The sequence below is a fragment of the Pantherophis guttatus genome, chromosome 7 (genome assembly GCF_059756535.1).
Source record: "Pantherophis guttatus breed Tessera chromosome 7, ASM5975653v1, whole genome shotgun sequence".
Classification (NCBI taxonomy): Eukaryota; Metazoa; Chordata; class Lepidosauria; order Squamata; family Colubridae; genus Pantherophis; species Pantherophis guttatus.
Window position 1 is genome coordinate 12,329,497 of NC_142069.1, and position 23,856 is coordinate 12,353,352.

The 23,856-nt window shown below is 40.5% G+C and overlaps 1 protein-coding gene across 1 annotated transcript; it reads right to left on the minus strand.

Annotated features, from left to right (window-relative positions):
• Nucleotides 1-1,126: 1,126 nt before the first annotated feature.
• CAPZA3 (capping actin protein of muscle Z-line subunit alpha 3) lies at nucleotides 1,127-23,036 on the minus strand. Its single transcript, XM_087873502.1, has 20 exons — nucleotides 22,979-23,036; nucleotides 22,816-22,923; nucleotides 21,180-21,287; nucleotides 19,047-19,103; nucleotides 14,743-14,781; nucleotides 14,475-14,621; nucleotides 12,618-12,725; nucleotides 12,070-12,108; nucleotides 11,847-11,957; nucleotides 10,766-10,955; nucleotides 10,355-10,434; nucleotides 7,469-7,579; nucleotides 7,080-7,118; nucleotides 6,853-6,963; nucleotides 6,486-6,593; nucleotides 6,179-6,286; nucleotides 5,615-5,653; nucleotides 5,391-5,501; nucleotides 5,122-5,268; nucleotides 1,127-2,074 (listed from the first exon to the last, which is right to left on the minus strand). The coding sequence occupies exons 1-20, from the start codon at nucleotides 23,034-23,036 to the stop codon at nucleotides 1,227-1,229; spliced, it is 2,667 nt and encodes an 888-aa protein (XP_087729628.1). The 3' UTR covers nucleotides 1,127-1,226.
• Between the last annotated feature and the right edge of the window lie 820 nt (nucleotides 23,037-23,856).

The window sequence follows — 23,856 nt, forward strand, 5'->3', positions numbered from 1 at the left end:
GAATTGTATTTACTTAACGCAATTTATTATTGAGCTTTCTGCCAATAGCCAGCACTGAATGTGGCAGACAAAAAAATTAATTTGCAGCTAAAAACAATTCTCATATAATTTTCAGCATTATATAAAAATAACTGAAACACCTAGCATGCCTTAAATGCAGTCAAGAATCAGGTACAATAAAGATGCTCTTGCTAGTCAGCAGGAAGATACCAGAAGATAACCTCCCTGACTAACTTTGGTACAGAATTCCAAAGTACTCTAAAGCATCCCACACCTTAATACAAAACATATACATCAAATATTCCCAGAAGATGTATTTTTAATGACCCCTGAGTCAGAAAGAAATTGTAATTTGAGGCTGTAGGTCAGGGGCGTCAAACTCAAGGCCGGTGGGCTGGATCCGGCCTGTGGGATGCTTAGACCGGGCTTGCAGGCCCGCCCTGGAAACAGCAAAGGACTGGCCTGTGGTGCCTCTGCCAGCAAAAACAGAGCCCTGGCGGGCTGCGTGTGGCCTCCCCGAACTCCATTTTCACTGGCAGAGGGCTGCAGGAGGCCGTTGTGGCTGAAAACGGAGCCTTGGTGAGTGACATCGAGCTGGCCATGCCCCAGATTTTTTCCCCATAGGAATTTGAGACTCATTAATATTTTAATTTGGGGTTGTTTAAATTTTACTGCCTATTTGAATTAGCTGTTTTTATCACATTTTACTGATTGGCATTCTCTATTTTCAAAATCCATTTAGAACATTAACATTATTAGGCCAATTCAAAGCTGACACCTCATCTGTGTTTAAGATTTAATAAAGCTATTATCAATATAGGGATTTTTTTTAAAAAAAATTACTCCTGTCCAATAGTTATCTTTGTTTTTCTTAAGAAATGAACGATGTTAATAGGGGTAGTTTTCTCTATTTTATTACGATATAAATATAGACTCACCTTTATAACAGCATGTTAAAGAAGCTCCTGTCTTCTGTAAACAATCTTGATATTTTATTGTATGTTCAAAGAAAGAAATGAAGTAGAAATACTAACCTAGACACCACTGACCTGGATACTGTTTATTGTGAAGGACTGTGTGTTTTCACGAACCATCAGGCAATAAATCAAAGAGATCACTTAGAATGTACTACACAACTGTTGTTTTATTTGGTCATTATTTCATTCACACAGGCATTGCAGCAACTATAATGATCCATCATTTCCAAAGGCCTTCACCGCTTTTCACTAAGTCATCATCAGTATATCCCAAGAGATTGAAGTGCGAGTAACTGGGAGCCTTCTCCGAAACTCTCTCCATGTTTCATTTGACAAATCGTAGAGGCTTTTCACCAGATCCATCTGAAATTTGTTATCTTCAGCTTCAATAAATTTCTCAAAATCCAAGGCAAATTGGTCCCGATGAATTAAATATATGGAACCTTCAGCAGTACTACTTGCTGTCCAGTGAAGATTACCTTTTTTGAAATAATGCAGCTGTACTTTTAAATCCCCTTTGATTTCTGAAACAGGTGGAGTTATTGCAATTATCCATTCTGATTTCCAGAGAAAGTTCCAGAATTTCTTATTCTGGTGGCTTTCCATGCAGATCACAAGAAATGGTTTGTTTCTAATTGTTTTTCTGTAGACCCGACAAACTCCTGAAATGAAATGCCTCTTCATGTATGCTTCCAAGGTCACATTAAGGGTTTCTCTCCATAACTCTGCCTTATCTCTCCTAATATTACAATAAAGCAGAATTTTGTCAGCTCTTCTATTCAGATGATCGAATGTGAAAGAAAGCTTGATCTGTGGATCAAAGAAGCGATCACCTTCCATGTCATTATGGCGAGTCACCAGCACATTGTCCCCTTTGATGTTTGCAGTGGTGAAATTTTTCTTGGAATGATTAGCGCACACCTGAGCAACCTCTTGCTTCATGAGTTTATCATCACAAAGCAGAAAGCGAAGGTCTTCAAAAACATTCTTGAATTCACCTGGAGGGCATTGTTTTAACAAATTGCATATTAATTTTATTTTCAGTGCCTTAGCTGCTTCTTCTTGGTCTATTTCAGTTTCCTCAGCGGGTTCTATATCTGGCAATGAGATTGCAAAATAAAACAAAGAGCTCTTTCAAATGTTTATGAATTAAACTCTACACTGCTTACTGACATTTCTTCCAAAAATAGAACAAAGTAGTTTTTCACTTTGAATCTTTCTTAATTGTCACTTCCAGAAATGAGTCTAGAACTTTCTAGGATTGAGCTAGATCTAGAATTGAATGTGAGTTTATTAAGAGTTTTAGTGGAAGCTGTAAGATCTTAAAATAGCAGTTCATTGTAAACTAAATTCAAGTCAGCAGTGATGTGTCCGAACCCCCCCTCCAATCCTAAGAATGAAATGCAATTTATGTTACATCAACTGAAATATTATTTATTTATCACATTTGTAAGGCTGCCTGACTCCATAGCAACTCTACATGGTGTACATATTAAAAATAAATTAGCAACAGATATACATACAATAGATTTCCAGAGAAAATAACTAACGTCTTCACAGTCATATTGCATTCCCTTAAAGGGAGTACTACTAAATCTGTTTACAAGGCCTGGGGGAAATGGCATAATTTAAGAGCCCATTTCAACAAGGCTATGATCGGGGCAATGCAACTCTCTGGACAGACGCAGTTCCAGAGGATAAATACCACAACAGAGAATGACACTGTTTTAATTGATGGGACGCAAAGCATACCAGCTTTGTCAGATTGAATATAATGGGCAGACCCTGAAGGAAACATAGAGTGTCTTAGTCAGACAGGCCTTATGGAAGTCTTTATAGATATAGAGGGCACAGAGAATGACTTTAAAAGGACAGGAAGAAGAGTCTCTAGCAAGGCAAGCATCAGATAAGTGGGAGGCTCACATTAAATTCTAGATCTAGCTTAATCCTAGAAAGTTCTAGACTCATTTGAAGCAACTAGTTTGAGTAAATGACTCTGACCATCCCTCGTTCACATAGAGATAAAGCGAGGGTGGAAGGGAGAACATTTGGACTCGCAAGTGGCTACAATGAAAGAAATCCTGAGTTACAAGAAGGGAATTTGTTAGGTCTACTTTAAAGGGATAACACCAGTGGTGGGTTGTTCCCGGTTCTGTCCGGTTCTGGCGAACTGGTAGTAAAAGCGGCGGGAAGCTCCGCCCACCTGCCCGGACATCATAATGGACGATCTGCGCATGCGCTCCCATTGCGAACCGATAGTAAAGGTTAAGTAGAACCCACCCCTGGATAATACCATTGTTGCTTGGGCATCGGCTGTTTGCTTTGCTGGTGCTCCTGGTGTAGTTGCTGAAGGTTGTGGTTCCGTTGGTTTTGGTGTTGGTTGAGTTGTTAAAGGGGCCGGGACCGGGCAAAGCTTTCCCCTACCGGGAGTAGCTGGGCGGCTGGCGCATCTTTTGGAAACTTGACACAAGAGACTTTTCAAAGCATTTTTTTTACCACCTCTTCAGCCAAGAGGTTGCAGAAAAAAATGCTTTGAAATGCCTCTGACGATCCCAGCTGAGCCGTGTGATCATCAGAGGCTTTTTTTTTTTTTTACTTTTAAAAGCATTTTTTCTTCGGAAGAGGCTGTAGGAAAAATGCTTTTAAAAGTAAAAAAAAAAAAAAAGCCTCTGATGATCGTGCGGCTCAGCTGGGCATGATGGGGGAGGAGGGGGCAAAGGGATTTTTGCTACCGGTTCTCTGAACCACCCGCCGCCATCGCTACCTACTCGCCCGAGCTGGTCTGAACCGGGAGCATTTCACCCCTGGGTGGGGGGGGGATACATGAGGAGGCGATAGCTTTCTCCTTGGTACCTCCTTGATTAGGGTATTGTTTTCTGCTCTTAATCTTTGCTTATTTGGGTGTTAGCTGCCGGAGAGAATGTTTTTCTGGTCTTTTTGTTTCCTTACTGCTTGTTTACTGCCTCTTTTGAATGGTGTGTAAATATGGCGTGTAAATATACGGCGTATATTTACATACTTTATTGTGTCTATTACTTTTTGTTTAGATTCAAAGCAGAGAACAGAGTTGGCTGCAGTTACATAATGGAGACGGGGGCTTAGACGTTTCTGCCAACCTGTTGTTGGGCTCAAACAGTCTGCACAAGTCTGAAAGATGCTTTTTCGAAAGGCGACTGGACTGTTTTTTTTCCCCTTGAGGAAGAAGAAGAAGAAGTTTCACTTCTCATCCAAGAAGCTTCATCAGTTATGGCAGGATGATGGGGGCGATGGAAGGATTAGTTCCGACAGGATGGGAGGGAGTTGGACCCTGAGGGCACAGATAAACCCCCAAGTGGCCTCAGGAGCTCTCAGGGAGAGTGCCAACGACCAGATGACTGCAAAGAAAGGTATTTATTTATTTATTATTTAAATTTTTATATCGCCCTTCTCCAGAAGGACTCAGGGCAGTGTACAGCCACAATAAAACAATGTATCTCCACAAAATTTAAAAAACAGTTTAAAACATATTAAATACTTTGGCCCTTGTATTAAAAAACTAAAAACACCCAATTAAAATTAGTTTTCTAAGCCAGCCCAGCCTATTGAAACAATAGAGTCTTAAGGGCACAGCGAAAGGTACGTAGGTCGGGGATCATACTTATCTCTGGGGGCAATTCATTCCAGAGGGCAGGTGCCCCCACAGAGAAGGCTCTCCCCCTGGGTGTCGCCAGTCGACATTGTTTGACCGATGGCACCCTGAGGAGTCCCTCTCTGTGGGAGCGTATTGGCCAGTGGGAGGCTATCGGCGGCAGAAGGCGATCTCGTACGTACCCATATGATATGGTAAATATGAGCCTTTCAACCCCACCCATCCTGTCAGAACTAATTTCTGATTTTTAACTAATTTCTCATTTGACACATTTCCCTGAGACGCTAGGAGTCACTGCTTAAGTCCCCTACAGATAGAAATAATTTCCTGCATGCCTTCTAAAAAATTTTAAGCACGGGTAGAAAGATGAGATCCAAACAATATATTGAGACATTCCTGAACCTATAGGCTAGGATGTCAGCCAAGATTTAAGTAAAAGGAGAAGAGTCAGTGCATGTTAAAGCATAGTCACAATTGTGACCCTGAAGAGCAACTTGAGTCTTATCTTGGTTTTACCAGGCGTTTCCGGTTTCTTTGCAGCTTGGGCATCGGCTGTTTGCTTTGCTGGTGCTCCTGGTGTAGTTGCTGAAGGTGGTGGTTCCGTTGGTTTTGGTGTTGGTTGAGTTGTTAAAGGGGCCGCCGCAGGAGGAACGGTGGGAGCTCCTTTTTAGATAGACGGATATATAGAGAGATAGTTAGATTAAATTTATAAAGAAAAATTACAACCCACAAAGACAAAACAAGGAAAGGCATTATCTTCAATTAAGTAACAAGGGATGACTTACCTGGTGCTGGCTTGGCTGCTGCTGCACCTGCTGGCGCTTGTGGTGCTGTTGTCGGTTTTGCCGCTGGCTCAGTCTTTAAAGGAGCCGCCGCAGGAGGAACGGCGGGACCTGCTGAATTATTTTTTTAAAAATATAGACATTAAAAACACAAAGAAAAACAACAATCCACAAGAAAACAAGGATAGATGTTATCTTGTATAAGTAATTGAGAAGGGATGATTTACCAGGAGCTGCAGGACTGGCTGCTGTTGTTGGTTGTGGAGCTGTTTGACGTTTTCATTTCCAAGGAGATTTGCCATAAGATATAATACAAGAAAAAAATATTAGGACTTGTATATTGAAGCTTGACAAAAGAACAAACAAGGAAAGCTGTTATCTTCATTTAAGTAACAAGGTGTCAGCACTTCAAGCTGCATTTACTCTAGTGCTGACATAAGAAGGAGAAGCGAAGGTGTCTGGAAAGGGACATTTGACTTTTCACCTACTTATTTTCCCTGGAGATAATATTTTCTCTGGAGATAATATCCCCTAGGAGATCGGAAGGGAGGGGGGAAATTCCTTTGAGCTGGAGCAGTAGATTAGGGGTAGAGTGACTTGGAAGATGGCCAATGAGTGCAGAGGAGTGGGGAAAGGAAAGGGAGGGTTTTGGGTCAGGAAGTCAGTGTTGGCTATGATGGAGTCGGAGTTAGAATGTTGTGCTTAATAAATGGGAGTTTTTCATCAAAGACTTTGTTTGAAATGCAATTTATTTGAGACGACCTCGAAACCTGACACAAGGGATGATTTACCTGCTGCTGGTGTTGTTGCTGGTGCAGCTGCTGGAGCTTGTGGTGCTGTTGTCGGTTTTGGTGTTGGTTGAGTTGTTGAAGGAGCTGCCGCAGGAGGAACGGTGGGGGCTGATAGATAGATAGATAGATAGATAGATAGATAGATAGATAGATAGATAGATAGATGGCGGACAGATAGATGCATGGATAGATAATAAATGATGAGATAGATACATGATAGATAGAAGATAAATAATGATTAGATAGGTAGGTAGATATAATTAGATTTTAAAAAATAAAAAGAACAACCCACAAAGAAAAAACTTACCCGGTGCTGGCGTTGTTGCTGGTGCAGCTGCTGGCGCTTCTGGTGCTGTTGTCGGTTTTGCTGCTGGCTCAGTCTTTAAAGGGGCCGCCGCAGGAGGAACGGTGGGGGCTGATAGATAGATAGACGATAGAGATAGATAGATAGATAGATAGATAGATAGATAGATAGATAGATAGATAGATAGATAATAAATGATGAGATAGATAGGTACTTGATAGATAGAAGATAAATAATGATTATATAGATATATTAGATATAGATAGATAGATATAATTAGATTAAGAAAAATAAAAATAACAACCCACAAAATAAAAAATAAAAACAAGGAAAGCTGTTATCTTCATTTAAGTAACAAGGGATGACTTACCCGGTGCTGGCGTTGTTGCTGGTGCAGCTGCTGGAACTTGTGGTTCTGTTGTCGGTTTTGGTGCTGGCTGAGTCGTTAAAGGGGCTGCCGCAGGAGGAACGGTGGGGGCTGCTGAATTGTTTTTTGTTTTTTTTAAATAGACATTAAAAACACACAGAAAAACAACAACCTCCAAGAAACAAAAAGGAAAGCTGTTTTCTGTAAGTAACTGATAAGAGATGACTTACCAGGAGCTTGGGGACTGACTGCTGCTGTTGGTTGTGGAGCTATTTAATTTTTCGTTTCCAAGGGCAGAAGAAATAATACAAGAAAAAAAAATATTAGGACTTGTATATTAAAACGTGACCAACCCCTCCCCCAAAGGAAGAGTCTTATCTTCAATTAGGTGACTTAGCAATAACACTTAGACTTATATACCGCTTTACAGTGCTTGACAGCCCTCTCTAAGCGGTTTACAGGGTCAGCATATGGCCCCCAACAATTTGGGTCCTCAATTTATCCACCCCGGAAGGACGGAAGGCTGAATCGACCTTGAGCCGATCAGGATCGAACTGTTGACAGTCGGCAGAATTAGCTTGCAATACTGCATTCTAACTACTGCGCCACCACGACTTACCCGGTACTTGCGTTGTTGCTGGAGCAACCCCTGGAACTTGTGGTTCTGTGGTTGGTTTTGGTGCTGGCTGAGTTGTTAAAGGGACAGCTGCAGGAGGAATGGTGGGACCTGCTGAATTGTTTTTTTAAAAGAAAGTATAGACATTAAAAAAAGGAGGAAATGCTAAAGTGGAGAGTTTTTAAAGAAGATGATGTTAAGTATTATTGAGAATAGAATAGAATAGAATAGAATAGAATAGAATAGAATAGAATAGAATTTTTTATTGGCCAAGTGTGATTGGACACACAAGGAATTTGTCTTGGTGCATAGAATAGAATAGAATAGAATAGAATAGAATAGAATAGAATAGAATAGAATAGAATAGAATAGAATAGAATAGAATAGAATAGAATAGAATAGAATTTTTTATTGGCCAAGTGTGATTGGACACGCAAGGAATTTGTCTTGGTGCATATGCTCTCAGTGTACATAAAAGAAAAGATATGTTCATCAAGAATCATAAAGTACAACACTTAATGACAGTCATAGGGTACAAATAATCAGGAAACAATATCAATATAAATCGTAAGGATACAAGCAAAAAAATTACAGTCATACAGTCATAAGTGGGAGGAGATGGGTGATGGGAACAATGAGAAGATTAATAGTAGTGCAGACTTAGTAACTAGTTTGACAGTGTTGAGGGAATTATTTGTTTAGCAGAGTGATGGCGTTGGGGAAAAAACTGTTCTTGTGTCTAGTTGTTCTGGTGTGCAGTGCTCTATAGCGTCGTTTTGAGGATAGGAGTTGAAACAGTTTATGTCCAGGATGTGAGGGGTCTGTAGATATTTTCACAGCCCTCTTTTTGACTCGATATATTATATTATCATATTATTCAATATTATTCAATATTACAATGATGAACACCACAACAAATATGTGTTTCATGATTGTTTAAAAATAACCGTACCCAGACCACACACTGTTTGATGAAAATTGAATGTTATATAAATAAAACATTGAAAAAAAACAAAACACAAAGGAAAACAACTCACAAAGAAACAAAAAGAAAAGATGTTATTATCTGATAGAGGTTTTTTTTTTTTTTTTTTACCAGGAGCTTGGGGACTGACTGCTGTTACTGGTTGTGGAGCTGTTTGAAGTTTTCATTTCCAAGGAGATTTGCCATAAGAAATAATACAAGAAAAAAATATTAGGACTGTATATTGAAGCTCGAAAAAGGGGGAGGGAAAGGAGGGGGAGCAGAAATAATGATACTGAGATTATATTTTGCTTTTCAATATTTCTGTATTAAGACTGAAAAATTCAGCCAATTTGGAGTGTGATAATCCCCATCCCACCTTGCAATTTAACTTCCTGTTGAGGCCATGATAGTTCTGGATCAGTGGTTCTCAACCTGTGGGTCGGGACCCCTTTGGGGGTCAAATCACCCTTTCACAGGGGTCGCCTAAGACCATCGGAAAACACATATTTTCAATAGTTTTAGGAATAATTTTATGGTTGGGGGTCACCACAACATGAGGAACTGTATTAAAGGGTCACGGCATTAGGAAGGTTGAGAACCACTGTTCTGGATGGACTTCTTGTCTGTAGGCTGATCACTTACAGATTGGGGAGGAACATTTTATTTATTTATTTATTTTTTAAATTTTTATACCGCCCCCTCTCCCGAAGGACTCGGGGCGGTGAACAGCCAAAATTAAAAACACACAATACAAACATTAAAATACTATAAAACGAAATTAAATTTATCTTTGGCTTCCCCAGTTTAAAACCCCTTACCCATAAAATTCCCCAATTAAAAGATTTTTAACCCAGCCTGGCTTGCTGAAATAAAAAAGTCTTCAGGGCCCGGCGGAAGGTACGGAAGTCCGGGATCAGTCCTATCCCTGGGGGTAGCTCATTCCAGAGGGCGGGTGCCCCCACAGAGAAGGCTCTTCCCCGGGGGGGTTGCCAGCCGACATTGCCTGACCGACAGCACCCTGAGGAGGCCCTCTCTGTGGGAGCATATTGGCCGGTGGGAGGTTATCGGTGGCAGATAACCTCTCACATTTGCATCACTCACAATAATTGCAGATGAGAAACTGCAAGTGGTTATAAATCATTTGTGTTACAAAACCTCAATAGCCCCATTTATTCATAAAACAGTATGTAAGGTATGATCCCCATCAGCCCCCATGCAATCCCATCCAGTACCACAAAGTCGTGCTCCCTGAAATGTGTTGGCAAATAGACAATTTAGTTGATACTATTTTTTTTTAAAAGAAATGTAATTCGGAACGGACATGGTAGAAAGAAATCAATTCCAGCCTATTTCATGGCATATTTTAGATACAGATTGAGGTTTATCAACTACTAGGATGCCTCTGGGAAAGAGCCTGTCTCTGTTTCATTTTTAAATCTCACAAAACTCTCTTAAAGGCCGCAAACTTGCCTGAAAGTGGTGTATTGGGAGCATTTGGAGTGAAGGTTGGTGGTGAAAGAAAGTAGGATTGGGAATGGTTTTCATTTCAGAAGTTTCTGCTTCTATTTCACTCTTAGCCTTCTCCACAAAATAAATGAAAATGTTCTACCATGTTTCTCCAAAAATAAGACCCTGTCTTATATTTTTCTGAACCCCGAAATAAACTCTTGGTCTTATTTTTGGGGAGGCTCCTCTTGCCATCTTACCTGATTTCCAAGTCTGCGTTTAAATATTTTTGGGGAGGGCTTATTTTAGTGCATGCGCTCAAAAGCCTGAAAATAAGACATCCCCTGATAATAAGCGATTGGGCTTATTATCAGGGGATGTCTTATTTTCCAGGAAACAGGGTAGTAGCATCATCACAATCATCAGATGGCTTATTGGGACCCAACAGAAGGTTGGCAGGCTGAACGGAGATCTACAAGTCAGCAAATGTTGCCCATCCAATCTTATGAGGCTGACATCCCTCAGGAGGTACCAACCATCATTGACTAGGTTCTCCCTAGAACAGGGGTATCAAAGTCGCATTGTCACAGTGGCATCACGTGATGTATCATGACATTTACTAAACCGGGTGGGGGTGTGGCCAGCACATGATGCAACTGGGCCGCGGGCCGCAAGTTTGACAGCCCTGCCTTAGAAATTCTGTTTTCAATGATGGTAATTATTTCCTGTGTCCCTTCTACATCTTCAGGGATGTGAAAGGATGAGACCAAAATACCCACACCAGAAGTTCTTCAACCTATCAGCTGGGGAGTCAGCCGACGTCTAAGAAACAGCAGAAAAACGAGTGTGTATTAAGGCATCTGTGTCATTAAGGGCAGCTAGAGTGCCCCATGAGGAGCGGTCTGCATTTTATCTTGGTTTTACCAGGGGTTTCTGGTTTCTTGTCTTTTTCACCTTGGGTATCCACTGCTTGCTTTGCTGGTGTTGCTGGTGCAGTCGCCGGAGGTTGTGGTGCTGTGGTCGGTTTTGGTGTTGGTTCAGTTGTTAAAGGGGCTGCCGCAGGAGCAGTGGTAGGAGCTGATAGATAGATAGATAGATAGATAGATAGATAGATAGATAGATAGATAGATAGATAGAAGATAAATAATGATTAGATAGATAGATAGAAGATAAATAATGATTAGATAGATAGATACATACATACATACGTACATCATAGATAGAAGATAAATAATGATTAGATAGATAGATAAATAGATAGATAGATAGAAGATAAATAATTAGATCGATAGATTGATCGATAGATAGAAGATAAATAATGATTAGATAGATAGATAGATAATTAGATAGATAGATAGATAGATAGATACATACATACATACATACATACATACATACATCATAGATAGAAGATAAATAATGATTAGATAGATAGATAGATAGAAGATAAATAATTAGACAGATAGATACATACATACACACATACATACATGATAGATAGAAGATAAATATTGATTAGATAGATAGATACATGATAGATAGAAGATAAATAATAATTAGATAGATAGTTAGATAGATAGAAGATAAATAATTAGATAGATAGATAGATAGATAGATAGATAGATAGATAGATAGATACATGATAGAAGATAAATAATGATTAGATAGATAGATACATGATAGAAGATAAATAATGATTAGATAGATAGTTAGATAGAAGATAAATAATTAGATAGATAGATAGATAGATAGATAGATAGATAGATAGATAGATGATAGAAGATAAATAATGATTAGATAGATAGATACATGATAGATAGAAGATAAATAATGATTAGATAGATAGATAGATAGATAGATATTTAGATGATAGATATAATTAGATTTAAAAAAAAATAAAAATAACAACCCACAAAGAAAAAACAAGGAAAGCAGTTATCTTCAATTAAATAACAAAGGGTGAATTACCCGGTGCTGGCGTTGTTGCTGGTGGAGCTGCTGGCGCTTGTGGTGCTGTTGTCGGTTTTGCTGCTGGCTCAGTCTTTAAAGGGGCCGCCGCAGGAGGAACGGTAGGACCAGCTGATTTTTTTAAAAAAAATATAGACATTAAAAATACAAAGGAAAACAGCAACCCACCAAGAAACAAAAAGGAAAGATGTTAACTCTAATTATCTGATAAGGGGTGATTTACCAGGAGCCTGGGGAGTGACTGCTGTTGCTGGTTGTGGAGCTGTTTGAGGTTTTCATTTCCAAGGGAATTTGCCAGAAGAAATAATATAAGAAAAAAAATATTAGAACTTGTATAGTGAAGCTTGAAAGGATATTTTGTTTTTTAATATTTTTGTAGTAAGATTGAAAAATTCAGCCAATTTGGAAGGCGAAAATCCTCATCTCAAACAATTTCCAAACAAGGAAATGTTATCGTCAATTAAGTAATAAGGGGTGATTTACTAGGAGTCTTGGGACTGTTGTTCAGCTGTTTCAGTGGGTTCCCAAGAAACTTTGCCAAATTTTACTGGTACAAGAAAAAATATTAAGCCATAAATATTGAAAGTTAATAGGAGAGAGAACAAAGCAATAGCAATGAAACTCAAATTGTATTCTACTTTTCAAGATTTCTGTAATAAGACTTAACAATTCTTGCTGAAAGAATTTGCTTTTCAAAACGAAATGGACAGCATATAAATTTAACAAATAAATAAATTCGGATCCTTTGGACCTTCCAAAAACTCATATCACCTTGAGCTTTACTCTCTGGTTGAGGCTGAGATGGGGCTGGAGTGGACTTCTGGTCTCCAGGCTTATCACTTACAGGTTGGGGAGGGGCTTTTGCATCACTCACAGTAGCTGAAGATGAGAAATTGCAAAGGGTTGGAAGATGCAAAATTTACAAATCATTTGCATTGCAAACCAGAAACAAACAATGGCCCAAATTATTCATAAAACAACATGTAAGCGTGGTCTCCATCACTTCATGTGCAATCCAACCCAACATCACAAAGTTATGCCCTGGAAATATGTTGGCAAATAGACAATTGTGTTGATATGATTTTTTTTTTTAAATAAAAAAGTGTAATTCAAAATAGGCATGCCAGAAGGAAACAAATTTCAGCCCATTTCATGGTATATTTTGGACAGGAACTGAGGAATACCAGCAATTAGGATATCTCTGGGAAAGAGCTTGCCTCCATTTCATACTTAATAGCGCTAGCAACAGCACTTATATACGATTCCATAGTATTTTATAGCACTCTCTGAGCAGTTTACAGAGTCAGCACATTGCCCCCAACAATCTGGGTCCTCATTTTACTGACTTCGAAAGGATGGAAGGCTGAGTCAACCTTGAGCTGATCAGGATTGAACTGTTGGCTATGGGCAGAGTTTGCCTGCACTACTGCATTCTAACTGCTGCGCCACCAGGGCTCCTTAACTGTCACAAAACTCTCTTAAAGGCCTTAGACCTGCCTGGAAGTGGTATTTTGAGAGCATTTGAAGTGGAGATTGTAGGACTGGTTTTCATACCAGGAGTCACCTGCGCCTATTTTCACTCTTAACCACCTCCACAAAATTATCGGAAATCTTCATTCCAACCTATCCTTGTGGTATCATCAGATGATTGGATGGTTTACTGGAACCATCCAGAAGACTTATAGATGGAACTGAGACCCGCAAACCCGCAAATGTTGCTTATACTGTTACATGGGTGTGAAATGTTTTCCTGAGATTATAGGCAACACTGTTTAAGTCTCCATATAAAAACTACTTCCGCTGTACTTCTACTTCTTTTTAAACAACTGTAGAGGGCTGACAGTCAAATACCCGCCTCAGATGTTTTTTGAGTTGTTGGCTAGGATGTCGGCCAAGATTAAAGCAAAAGCAGAAGAGTTAATCTATGTTAATACATGGTCATCCCAGTAGTGGGTTGCCCCTGGTTCACACCGGTTCTATAGAACCGGTAGTAAAACTGGCGGGAGGCTCCGCCCACCGACCCTGACATCACTAAAATGGTTCTGCGCATGTGCAGAAGCTTCTGCGCATGCGCAGAACAGCGTGCACATGGCCCCGCTGCAAACCAGTAGTAAAGGTAAGTAGAACCCACCCCTGGGTCATCCCAGGGGTGGGATTCAGCCAGTTCACACCTATTCAGGGGACCAGGTTGTTAACTTTCTAAGCAGTTCAGAGAACCGGTTGTTGGAAAAAAATATCTCCTTTTGTTTTTTTCCACTTTACAGGGCTAATCCTGTAAGGAAGACAAGAAGGAAACATTCTGGTGTTATTTCTAGCCTAATCTTTATTGCCCTGCTTACAGAAACTGCCTCTCTGGTTAACCCTTATTACATTGTAACAGCTAAGGCGAAGCGCCCATCGACGTGAGTGACGTTGAGTTGGCCATGCCCACACGGTCACATGACCACTGAGCCACACCTACCCAGCTGGTCATTAGGGCAGAGAACCGGTTGTTAAATTATTTGAATCCCACCACTGGATCATCCTTATGGGTATCCAGAATGCCCCTGGCATGCAATTTGAATTCTGTGTCATTAAGGGCAGCTAGAATGCCCCTGAAGAGCAATCTGAATTTTATCTTGGTTTTACCAGGAGTTTCTGGTTTCTTGTCCTTTGCAACTTGGGCATCTGTTCCTTGCTTTGCTGCGGGTGTAACCCCTGGAGTTTGTGGTTCTGTTGTTGGTTTTGGTACTGGCTCAGTCGTTAAAGGGACCACTGCAGGAGGAATGGTGGGACCTGCTTTTTTTTAAAAAAAAAAAAAACATTGACATTAAAAACACACAAAAATAAAACAATGCACAAAGAATAAAGAAAAGAAAAGATGTTATGTCTAATTAACCGATAAGAGGTTATTTACCAGGAGCCTGGGGACTGACTGCTGTTGCAGGTTGTGGAGCTGTTTGAGATTTTCATTTCCAAGGGAATTTACCAGAAGAAATAATAGAAGAAAACAAAATTAGGACTTGCGTGTTGAAACTTGCAAAGAGAGGTAAACATGAAAAATGTAATGATTCTGAAACGGCATTCTGCTTTTCAAGATTTCTATAGTAAGGCTGAAAATGCAGACAATTTGGAACATCAAGATTTCCCAACCCAGCTTGCATTTTTTTAAACTTCCTGTTGAGGCTGCGATGGTTCTGGAGTGGACTTCTTGCCTTCAGGTTGATCAATTATAAGTTTGGGAGGGACCAGGAGACTTTGGTGCTTTCTGAGCTTGATTGTTTTCTTGTAGATATTTCATTGCCAAACTAGGTAACTTCATCAGTGCTAGTAAGAAGTAGGGCCATGATGGTGAACCTATGGCACGCGTGCCACCTGTGGAGCCATATCAGTGGGCATGCGAGCTCAGCTCTGGTATGTATGTGTGCGCCGGCCAGCTGATTTTCAGGCCTTCTGTGCCCACCAGAAGTAGGGAAACAGACTGTTTCCTGCCTCCGAAGGGCCTGGGAGGATGAGGAAGGCCTATTCTTTGCTCTTCCTGGGCTCCAGGGCCTTTCTAGGAGCCTGAAAAGGGTGAAAACGGCCTCCCCACCCCCCAGGGAGGCCCTCCGGAGGCCAGAAATGGCCCATTTGCTGACTTCCAGTCTCACCGGAAGTTGGTAAATGGGCCATTTCCCAACTTCCGGTGGGACCGGAAATCAGCAAATGGGCCGTTTCCGGCCTCCAGAGGGCCTCTGGGGGTGGGGGGGGGTGGGGAAGGTCATTTTCACCTTCGCCAAGCTCCTAGAAAGCTCTGGAGCCTGGGGAGGGGGAAAATGGGCCTACTGGGGGGAGCACAGGGAGACACGCACGCATGCGCGGGGCACATAGAATTATGGGTGTGGGTATGCGTGATCCACCCCACACTCCTCCCGCTTTTGTCACGTGATGGCAAAAAGGTTAGCCATCACTGAGATAGGGTGTGCTCTCATTTTATGTCCTGGTGACTCTGCCTGTCAGTGTTGCTGGAAATGTTCTTGGAAGTTCTTTGGTTGGGCTGGTTACTGTTAACTGGTCTGGCAGTTCCTTGATTAGGGTTCTCCAAAAACCCCCCATTTTAACCCTGAGCTAGAAATATTCTCCTTTACGGGGAGGGGCTTTTTCACGTGAATATGCAATTCACATGAAATATGGGTTCCCTTTTATTTTGTATATCAAATGGTGAAATCAGAACAATAGACTTCCTCATTAATAAATACATTAGGGAAGGAGATTTCTACAGGTAATCCTTGATTTACCACAGTTCAAAGTTACAACATCACTGAAACAAGTGACTTATGACCATGTTTCACACTTATGACCATTTGCAGCAGCCCCATGGTCACATCATCAAAATTCAGACAGTTGACAACTGACTCATGAAAGTTGCAATGAGCCGGGATCATGTGATCACCTTTTGCGACCTTCTGACAAGCAAAGTCAAGGGGTAAACCAGATTCACTTACCAACTGTGGCAAGAAAGGTCGCAAAATGGGGCAAAACTCACTTAATGACATAAATTTGGGGCTCAATTGTGGTTGTAAATCAAGGATTACCTGTATTTCATCCATACTGAAAAGATCTTAAAGGTTCCCCTCGCACATATGTGCTAGTCCTTCCCAACTCTAGGGGGCAGTGCTCATCTCTGTTTCAAAGCCGAAGAACCAGCACTGTCCAAAGATGTCTCCATAGTCATGTGGCCGGCATGACTAAATGCCAAAGGCACATGGAACACTGTTATCTTCCCACCAAAGGTGGTCCTTATTTTTCTACTTGCATTTTTTACATGCTTTCGAACTGCTAGGTTGGCAGAAGCTGGGACAAGTAACGGGAACTCACCCCGTTATGCGGCACTAGGGATTCGAACCGCTGAATTGCCGACCTTTCAATCAACAAGCTCAAAGTCTTAGCCACTGAGCCACTGCGTCCCTGAAGAAAAAATCTTAGAGAGGTATAAAGGCTACTGTAGCTCTTCTCTCCTTTAGGAATTCTCTGACGTCAATTAGATCTCACGCTGGGTCTCCATTCCTGCTTCCAAATGCTTTTAATATTGAATTGTTTTCTTCTGAGATTGTGTCTCTCATTGGGTGTCTGGCATTTACACAACAGCTAATGAATGAAGTGTGTCTGCACATAGTCGAAGACTCACATGGTTCTACTTTTTTCTCCAGATCACTGGGCCAAAAAACTATTGACAATTTCCTTAAATCATGGGCTATATTTTGCTAAGATATTCGCCCACTTACAGTTCTAAAAATACTTTTTAGCAACAAAGAACTAATAGTAGTAAAAAATCTCTGATCATCTGTAGTGATTCTCAGTCATCCAGATCATGATTGTCCCAAGGTGCTTTTTCAGGAGGCAATTGGACTTTTTGGTTTTTTCTTTGAGGATGTTTCGCCTATCATCCAAGAAGCTTCTTCAGCTCTGATTGGATGGTGGGGAATGGAAGGATTTATATTCCTTGCATACAGCTGGTCATTTGCATCCTTTTAGAGGGTCACTGAAGCACTTGGAGGTTTATCATATACAGCACCCTTTGAATGGTGTGGGAGTACAAATGGATTTCCAGAGGGAAAAAAATTGCAGACTACAGGAACGAGGAACACTATTCAGAAGACCTTGACGACACAGATAAGCCTAAGTGCTTCAACAACCCTCTAAAACAGGGGTGTCAAACTTGTGGGCCGCCTGCCAGATGCGTCATGCACTGGCCACACCCATACACAGTTTAGCGAAGGGGAAAAAGTCAGGGGTGAAATGCTCCCAGTTCGGAACGGCTTGGGTGAGTAGGTAGCGATGGCGGCGGGCAGTTCGGAGAACCGGTAGCAAAAATCCCTGCCCCCACCCCCCATGCCCAGCTGAGCCGCGCAATCATCAGAGGCTTTTTTTCTTTTAAATGGCTCTGACGATCCAAGCTCTGACAATCCCAGCTGAGTTGCCTGATTGGCAGAGGGATTTTTAAAAACCCTCCGATGATCAGGCAACTCTGCTGGGATCGTCAGAGCATTTTGAAAGCATTTTTTACATGGTTTTACATGTAAAAAATGGTTTTAAAAGTAAAAAAAAAATTGGCCACGCCCACCCAGTCACATTACCCCCACCACCACCAAACCATGCTCACAGAACCAGTAGTAACAAATTTTAGATTTCACCACTGGAAAAAGTCCTGATATGTCACATTACGCCACCATGACAACGTGAGTTTGACATCCCTTTTCTTTTCCTTTTAGTATTTTTAGTTTCTCCAAATTCAGTTTTAAATCCAGTTATAACATTTCCTTTCTTGGGCTTTAATATTTTAACCTCGTCTTTGTTCTTCCTTCAAGCATCAAAACTGTCAAAAATATTTCAAATCCTCATAAAAAGTACTTTCCCTCGGGTTTCTTTTTCTTATATTAATTTTAATTTCTCCAAATCCAATTTTAAATCCAGTTATAAAGGTTTTTTTCTTGGGCTTTGGTACTTTAACCACCTCTTTATTCTTCTCCCGCCATTAAAATTCCCAAGTGCCAATTAGCTGCTCATTTCCACTCCGGGACACCTTTGAAGTTTTTTTTTTTTAAATTTCCTTTTTTACTTGTGAGTTGGCCAATCACTCACCCAGTACCAGCACTCCATTCAAATACCGCTCCTGCACAAAAATCTTACTCTGGTTGCCCCAGCTTCAGAGCAGTCATTTTTTAATGGCCACCACTCTTGCCACCGGTTCAAAGAGCAGCCTCTGACCTTTCAAGGAACTTGCCTATTCGTCTTGGTCATCCGAGGCACCTCTCCTTCTCACCATCCCTACAGGACAGTTCTGGTCCAAAGACCCACCGACAGCGGTTTGTCCGGCTGGATTTTCATGGAGCTCATCGGAGCCCGTTATTTTTCCACCCAATCTCGTCGCAATACTTCCGGTTTCTGACACCCCTTTTCTAAAAGGGTGCAAATGACCAGCTGGCTGCAAGGAATATAAATCCTTCCATTCCCCACTATCCTGCCAGAGATGAAGAAGCTTCTTGGATGAGAAGCAAAACGTCCTCAAAGAAAAAACCAAAAAGTCCAGTTGCCTCCTGAAAAAGCACCTTGGGACTCTGGTCATGTAGAATGCCTACATTGTGACAATTGACTATTCTTTTACTAGGTTTTTCGGGTTCCTTTGATGTTGTAAGTTCCATAGGCTGTTTTGTTTTGCTTTAGTATCTTGTGGTGGTTTACCTTTTGTTGCTGCTGGTTCGGTTTTGGGAGGGCCTGCCTCAAAAGTAACAGTCCGGACTGGGATTTTGGGGGGGAAAATAAACATTATTTAGATACACTCATATATCTTTATTTTCTGGGAAAGCTTGCTATAACTTTGTAACATACAATCTATTGAAAAATGTGTTTAAATTACAATTGAAACCAGAATACTATCTATTAAATATTAGGCCAGATAAGATAGGCACGAATATATGGTGTTTGATTACATATATCACAACCGCAGCAAGAATATGTTTTGCTCAACATTGGAAGGGGAAAGACCTACCAGCTGAAGATTTGATTCTGGGAAAAATTATTGAATATGCGGAAGCTGACAGGTTAACAAAAATTTTGAGAGATCAAAAGGACTCTGTATATTTTCAATGCTTGGACCAATGGTATACTTGGTTGAATAATAAAATAAAAAAAGGATAAGGTTAGTGTAGATTTTATTTTTTATTTGTATATCTTGACTGAAGTTAATATATTCTGTAAAGCTCCCGTCGCGATCTGTGTGTGAATAAATATTTTGTTGTAAAGAAATAAATAAAATTTAAAAAAGAAAAAGAAAAATGTGTTTAAAAACTCTGAAAGGAAACCCATAGAAAGAAAAGCTAACATGCATATATATAAATCTTAAGGAAAATTAATAAGGAGTAATCTTCCCTAGGAACACACTGTTTTTACCTTTAACAGTGGATAATTCTGGAGTGGAGGATCTGGTGTTCTAGTTATCCTTTTTTTTTTCTTTTAAAACGTTCAATAGAAGTTACATCTGAGCAAGTACACTGCACAAAAGGTTCATCTGCAAATTAGCTGACATTTATTACTTTGCATTGGGATGGACAAGGTTTTGGGGACAAAGGATGCAGCTTGCTTTCGGATAATATGCTGAACGTTATGCTTTCAGGCTGAGATAATAACAGTAAGAGAGTTGGAAGGGACCTTGGAGGTCATCTAGTCCCATGATGGCGAACCTATGGCACGTGTGGCACGCGGAGCCATATCAGTGGGCACACAAGCTCAGCTCCGGCACACTGATTTTCAGGCCTTCTGGGCCCACCAGTCGGCAAACAGGCCATTTCCAGCCTCCGGAGGACCTCCCGGGGGAGGGGTGGGGAAGGTTGTTTTTGCCCTCCCCAGGCTCCTAGAAAGTTTCTGGAGCTGGGGGGGAGTGAAAAACGGGTCTACTGTGCCAACTGTGCCATCATGTGCCAAAAGCAGGGGGAGCATGGGGGGGGTCACACGCACATGCGTGGGGGGGCGGGGCACATAAAATTATGGGTGTTGGCACGCGCACGCGTGACCCCCCCACGCTCCCCCTGCTTTTGGCATGCAACGGCAAAAAGGTTAGCCATCACTGATCTAGTCCAACCCCCTCCTCACGCAGGAGACCTATACTAGGGATTTGAACCGCTGAACTGCTGACCTTTCTCATCGACAAGCTCAGCATCTTAGCCACTGAGCCACCTAGCCAGGCTAGGACAACTGGTTTTTTAAAAGTTGGCTGATATTTCAATGCAATTAGATGAGGAGACTTCCTGATAGAGGTAATGCTTGACTTACAACCACAATTCAAACCAGAAGTTCCATTACTCACTGAGCAAGAGAGTTCTTAAGCGAGTCACGCCTGACTTTATGATCTTTTTTGCCACAGTCATTAAACAAACCACTGCAGTTGTTAAGTGAATCATATAGTTGTAAACAAATCCAGCTTGGAAACTGGCTGGGAAGGTTACAAACGGTGATCACATGTTCACATGACAGATTACATACAAATATATACCCATTGCCGGTGCCAGAATTTTGATCACATGACTATGGGGAGGTTGCAATGGTTGTAAGTGCAAGGACTTTTTTTTCAGCGCCGTGGGAACTTCAAATGGAACTAAACTAATGGTTGCATGTCAAAGGACTACCTGTCACAATTTGCCTTGGGATACAACATTTTATAATCTGGCACCTGATGTTGGACGGGGCGTGGAAGCAGTAAGACTGCGTCTGGGAGTCCTATGTGGCTCAGGAGCTACAAATTATATTCTGTATAACCTTATGTCATAAGCTTATCTACAGTGAGGCTGAAGGGTAACTTGAATTTTATCTTGGTTTTACCAGAGGCTTCGCGCTTGGCAGCTTGGGCATCTGCTGTTTGCTTTGCTGGTGTTGCTGGTGCAGAAGGTTGTGGTTCTGTTGTTGGTTTGGGCGTTGGTTCAGTTGGGGCTGCTTTTTAGACAGAGATAGAGATAGATAGATAGAAAGACAGACAGACAGACAGATATAGATGAGAGAGAGAATGTTATAGATAGATAGATAGATAGATAGATAGATAGATAGATAGATAGATATAGATGAGAGAATGTTATAGATAGATAGATAAATAGATAGATAGATATAGATGAGAGAGAGAATGTGATTAGATAGATAGATAGATAGATAGATAGATAGATAGATAGATAGATAGATAGATAGACAGATAGATATAGATGAGAGACAGAGAATGTTTAGATAGATAGATAGATAGATAGATAGATAGATAGATAGATAGATAGATAGATAGATGATAGATATAGATGAGAGAATATTATAGATAGAGAGATAGAGAGATAGATATAGATGAGAGAGATAGATAGATAGATAGATATAGATGAGAGAATATTATAGATAGAGAGATAGATAGATATAGATGAGAGAGAGAGAGATATAGATGAGAGAATGTTATAGATAGATAGATAGATAGATAGATAGATAGATAGATAAATAGATATAGATGAGAGAGAGAGAATGTGATTAGATAGATAGACAGACAAACAGACAGATAGATAGATATAGATGAGAGAGAGAGAATGTGATTAGATAGATAGACAGACAGACAGATAGATAGATATAGATGAGAGAGAGAGAATGTGATTAGATAGATAGACAGACAGACAGACAGACAGATAGATAGATATAGATGAGAGAATGTTATAGATAGATAGATAGAGAGAGATGAGAGAATATTATAGATAGAGAGATAGAGAGATAGAGAGATAGAAAGATAGATATAGATGAGAGAGAGAGAGATAAATAGAGAGATAGAGAGATAGATAGATATAGATGAGAGAATATTATAGAGAGAGAGAGAGAGAGAGATAGAAAGATAGATATAGATGAGAGAGAGAGAGATAAATAGAGAGATAGAGAGATAGAAAGATAGATATAGATGAGAGAGAGAGAGATAAATAGAGAGATAGAGAGATAGATAGATATAGATGAGAGAATATTATAGAGAGAGATAGAGAGATAGATAGATAGAAAGATAGATATAGATGAGAGATAGAGAGAGAGAGAGAGATGAGAGAATATTATAGAGATAGAGAGATAGAGAGATAGAGAGATAGATAGATATAGATGAGAGAGAGAGAGAGAGAGAGAGAGAGATGGGTGGGTGGGTGGGGAGAGGGAGGGAGGAGAGGGATATATATATATATGTGTGTGTGTGTGTGTGTATGTATATGTATATATATGTTAGTGATAGAGATAAATAAGAGAGACAGAGAGATGATAGAGAAAGTGATAGAGATAGTTAGATAGGAGAGAGAGAAAGACAGACAGACAGACAGACAGACATGATAGAGAGAGTGATAGAGATAGATAAATAGGAGAGAGAGAAAGATAGTTAGATTAAACGTATAAAGAAAAATTACAACCCACAAAGACAAAACAAGGAAAGCCATTATCTTCAATTAAGTAACAAAGGGTGACTTACCCGGTGCTGGTGTTGTTGCTGGTGCAGCTGCTGGCGCTTGTGGTGCTGTTGTCGGTTTTGCTGCTGGCTCAGTCTTTAAAGGGGCCGCCGCAGGAGGAACGGTAGGACCTGCTGAATTATTTTTTTAAAAGTATAGACTTTAAAAACACAAAGAAAAAACAACAATCCACAAGGAAACAATAAGGATAGATGTTATCTCTAATCATTTGATAAGGGATCATTTACCAGGAGCTGCGGGACTGGTTGCTATTACTGGTTGTGGAGCTGTTTGACGTTTTCATTTCCAAGGAGATTTGCCAGAAGATATAATACAAGAAAAAATATTAGGACTTGTATATAGAAACTTGACATAAAGAACAAACAAGGAAAGGTATTATCTTCAATTAAGTGAGAAAAGGTGATTTACCTGTTGCAGCTGCTGGAGCTTGTGGTTCTGTTGTCGGTTTTGATGCTGGCTGAGTCGTTAAAGGGGCCGCCGCAGGAGGACTGGTGGGACCCGCTGAATTTTAAAAAATATATATACATTAAACACACACACACACACACACAACCAACAACCCACAAAGAAAAAAAGAAGAAAAAATGACATCTCTGAATGATAAGGAGATATTTACCAGGAGCCTGGGGACTGCTGGTTGTTGCTGGTGGTTGAACTGAGTGAAGTTTTCATTTCCAAGGCAAATTTTCCAGAAGAAATAATGGAAGAAGAAAAATATATTAGGATGATAGAGATAAATAGATAAATGAAAAAAAAAATGGAGAGACAGTTTGGTCTAGTGGTTAGGGCACCAGACTAGAAAGTGGAGATGGTGAGTTCGCTAGCCTTCAAAGCTATCTGGCTGACTTTTGGCCAGTCACACTCTCTCAGCCCAACCCACCTCACAGGACTGTTGTTGTAGGGAAAAATAGGAGGAAGAAGGTTTTTTGGATATGTTCCCCATCTTGAATTATTTGTATAAATAATATAGGTTGGATAGAAATAAATAAAATACATGTAAATATAGATACAGAGAGAGAGAGAGAGAGAGAGAGAGAAAATAC

Coding starts and splice junctions, on each gene's coding strand:
- CAPZA3 (XM_087873502.1), bottom strand. CDS start 23,036: ATGATCCCTTATCAAATGATTAGAGATAACATCTATCCTTATTGTTTC. Junction 12,109..12,617: donor ACCAGAGAGTAAAGCTCAAG/GTGATATGAGTT, acceptor AACCTCAAACAG/CTCCACAACCAGCAACAGCA. Junction 5,502..5,614: donor AGCCAGTCCTGCAGCTCCTG/GTAAATCATCCC, acceptor AAAATAATTCAG/CAGGTCCCGCCGTTCCTCCT.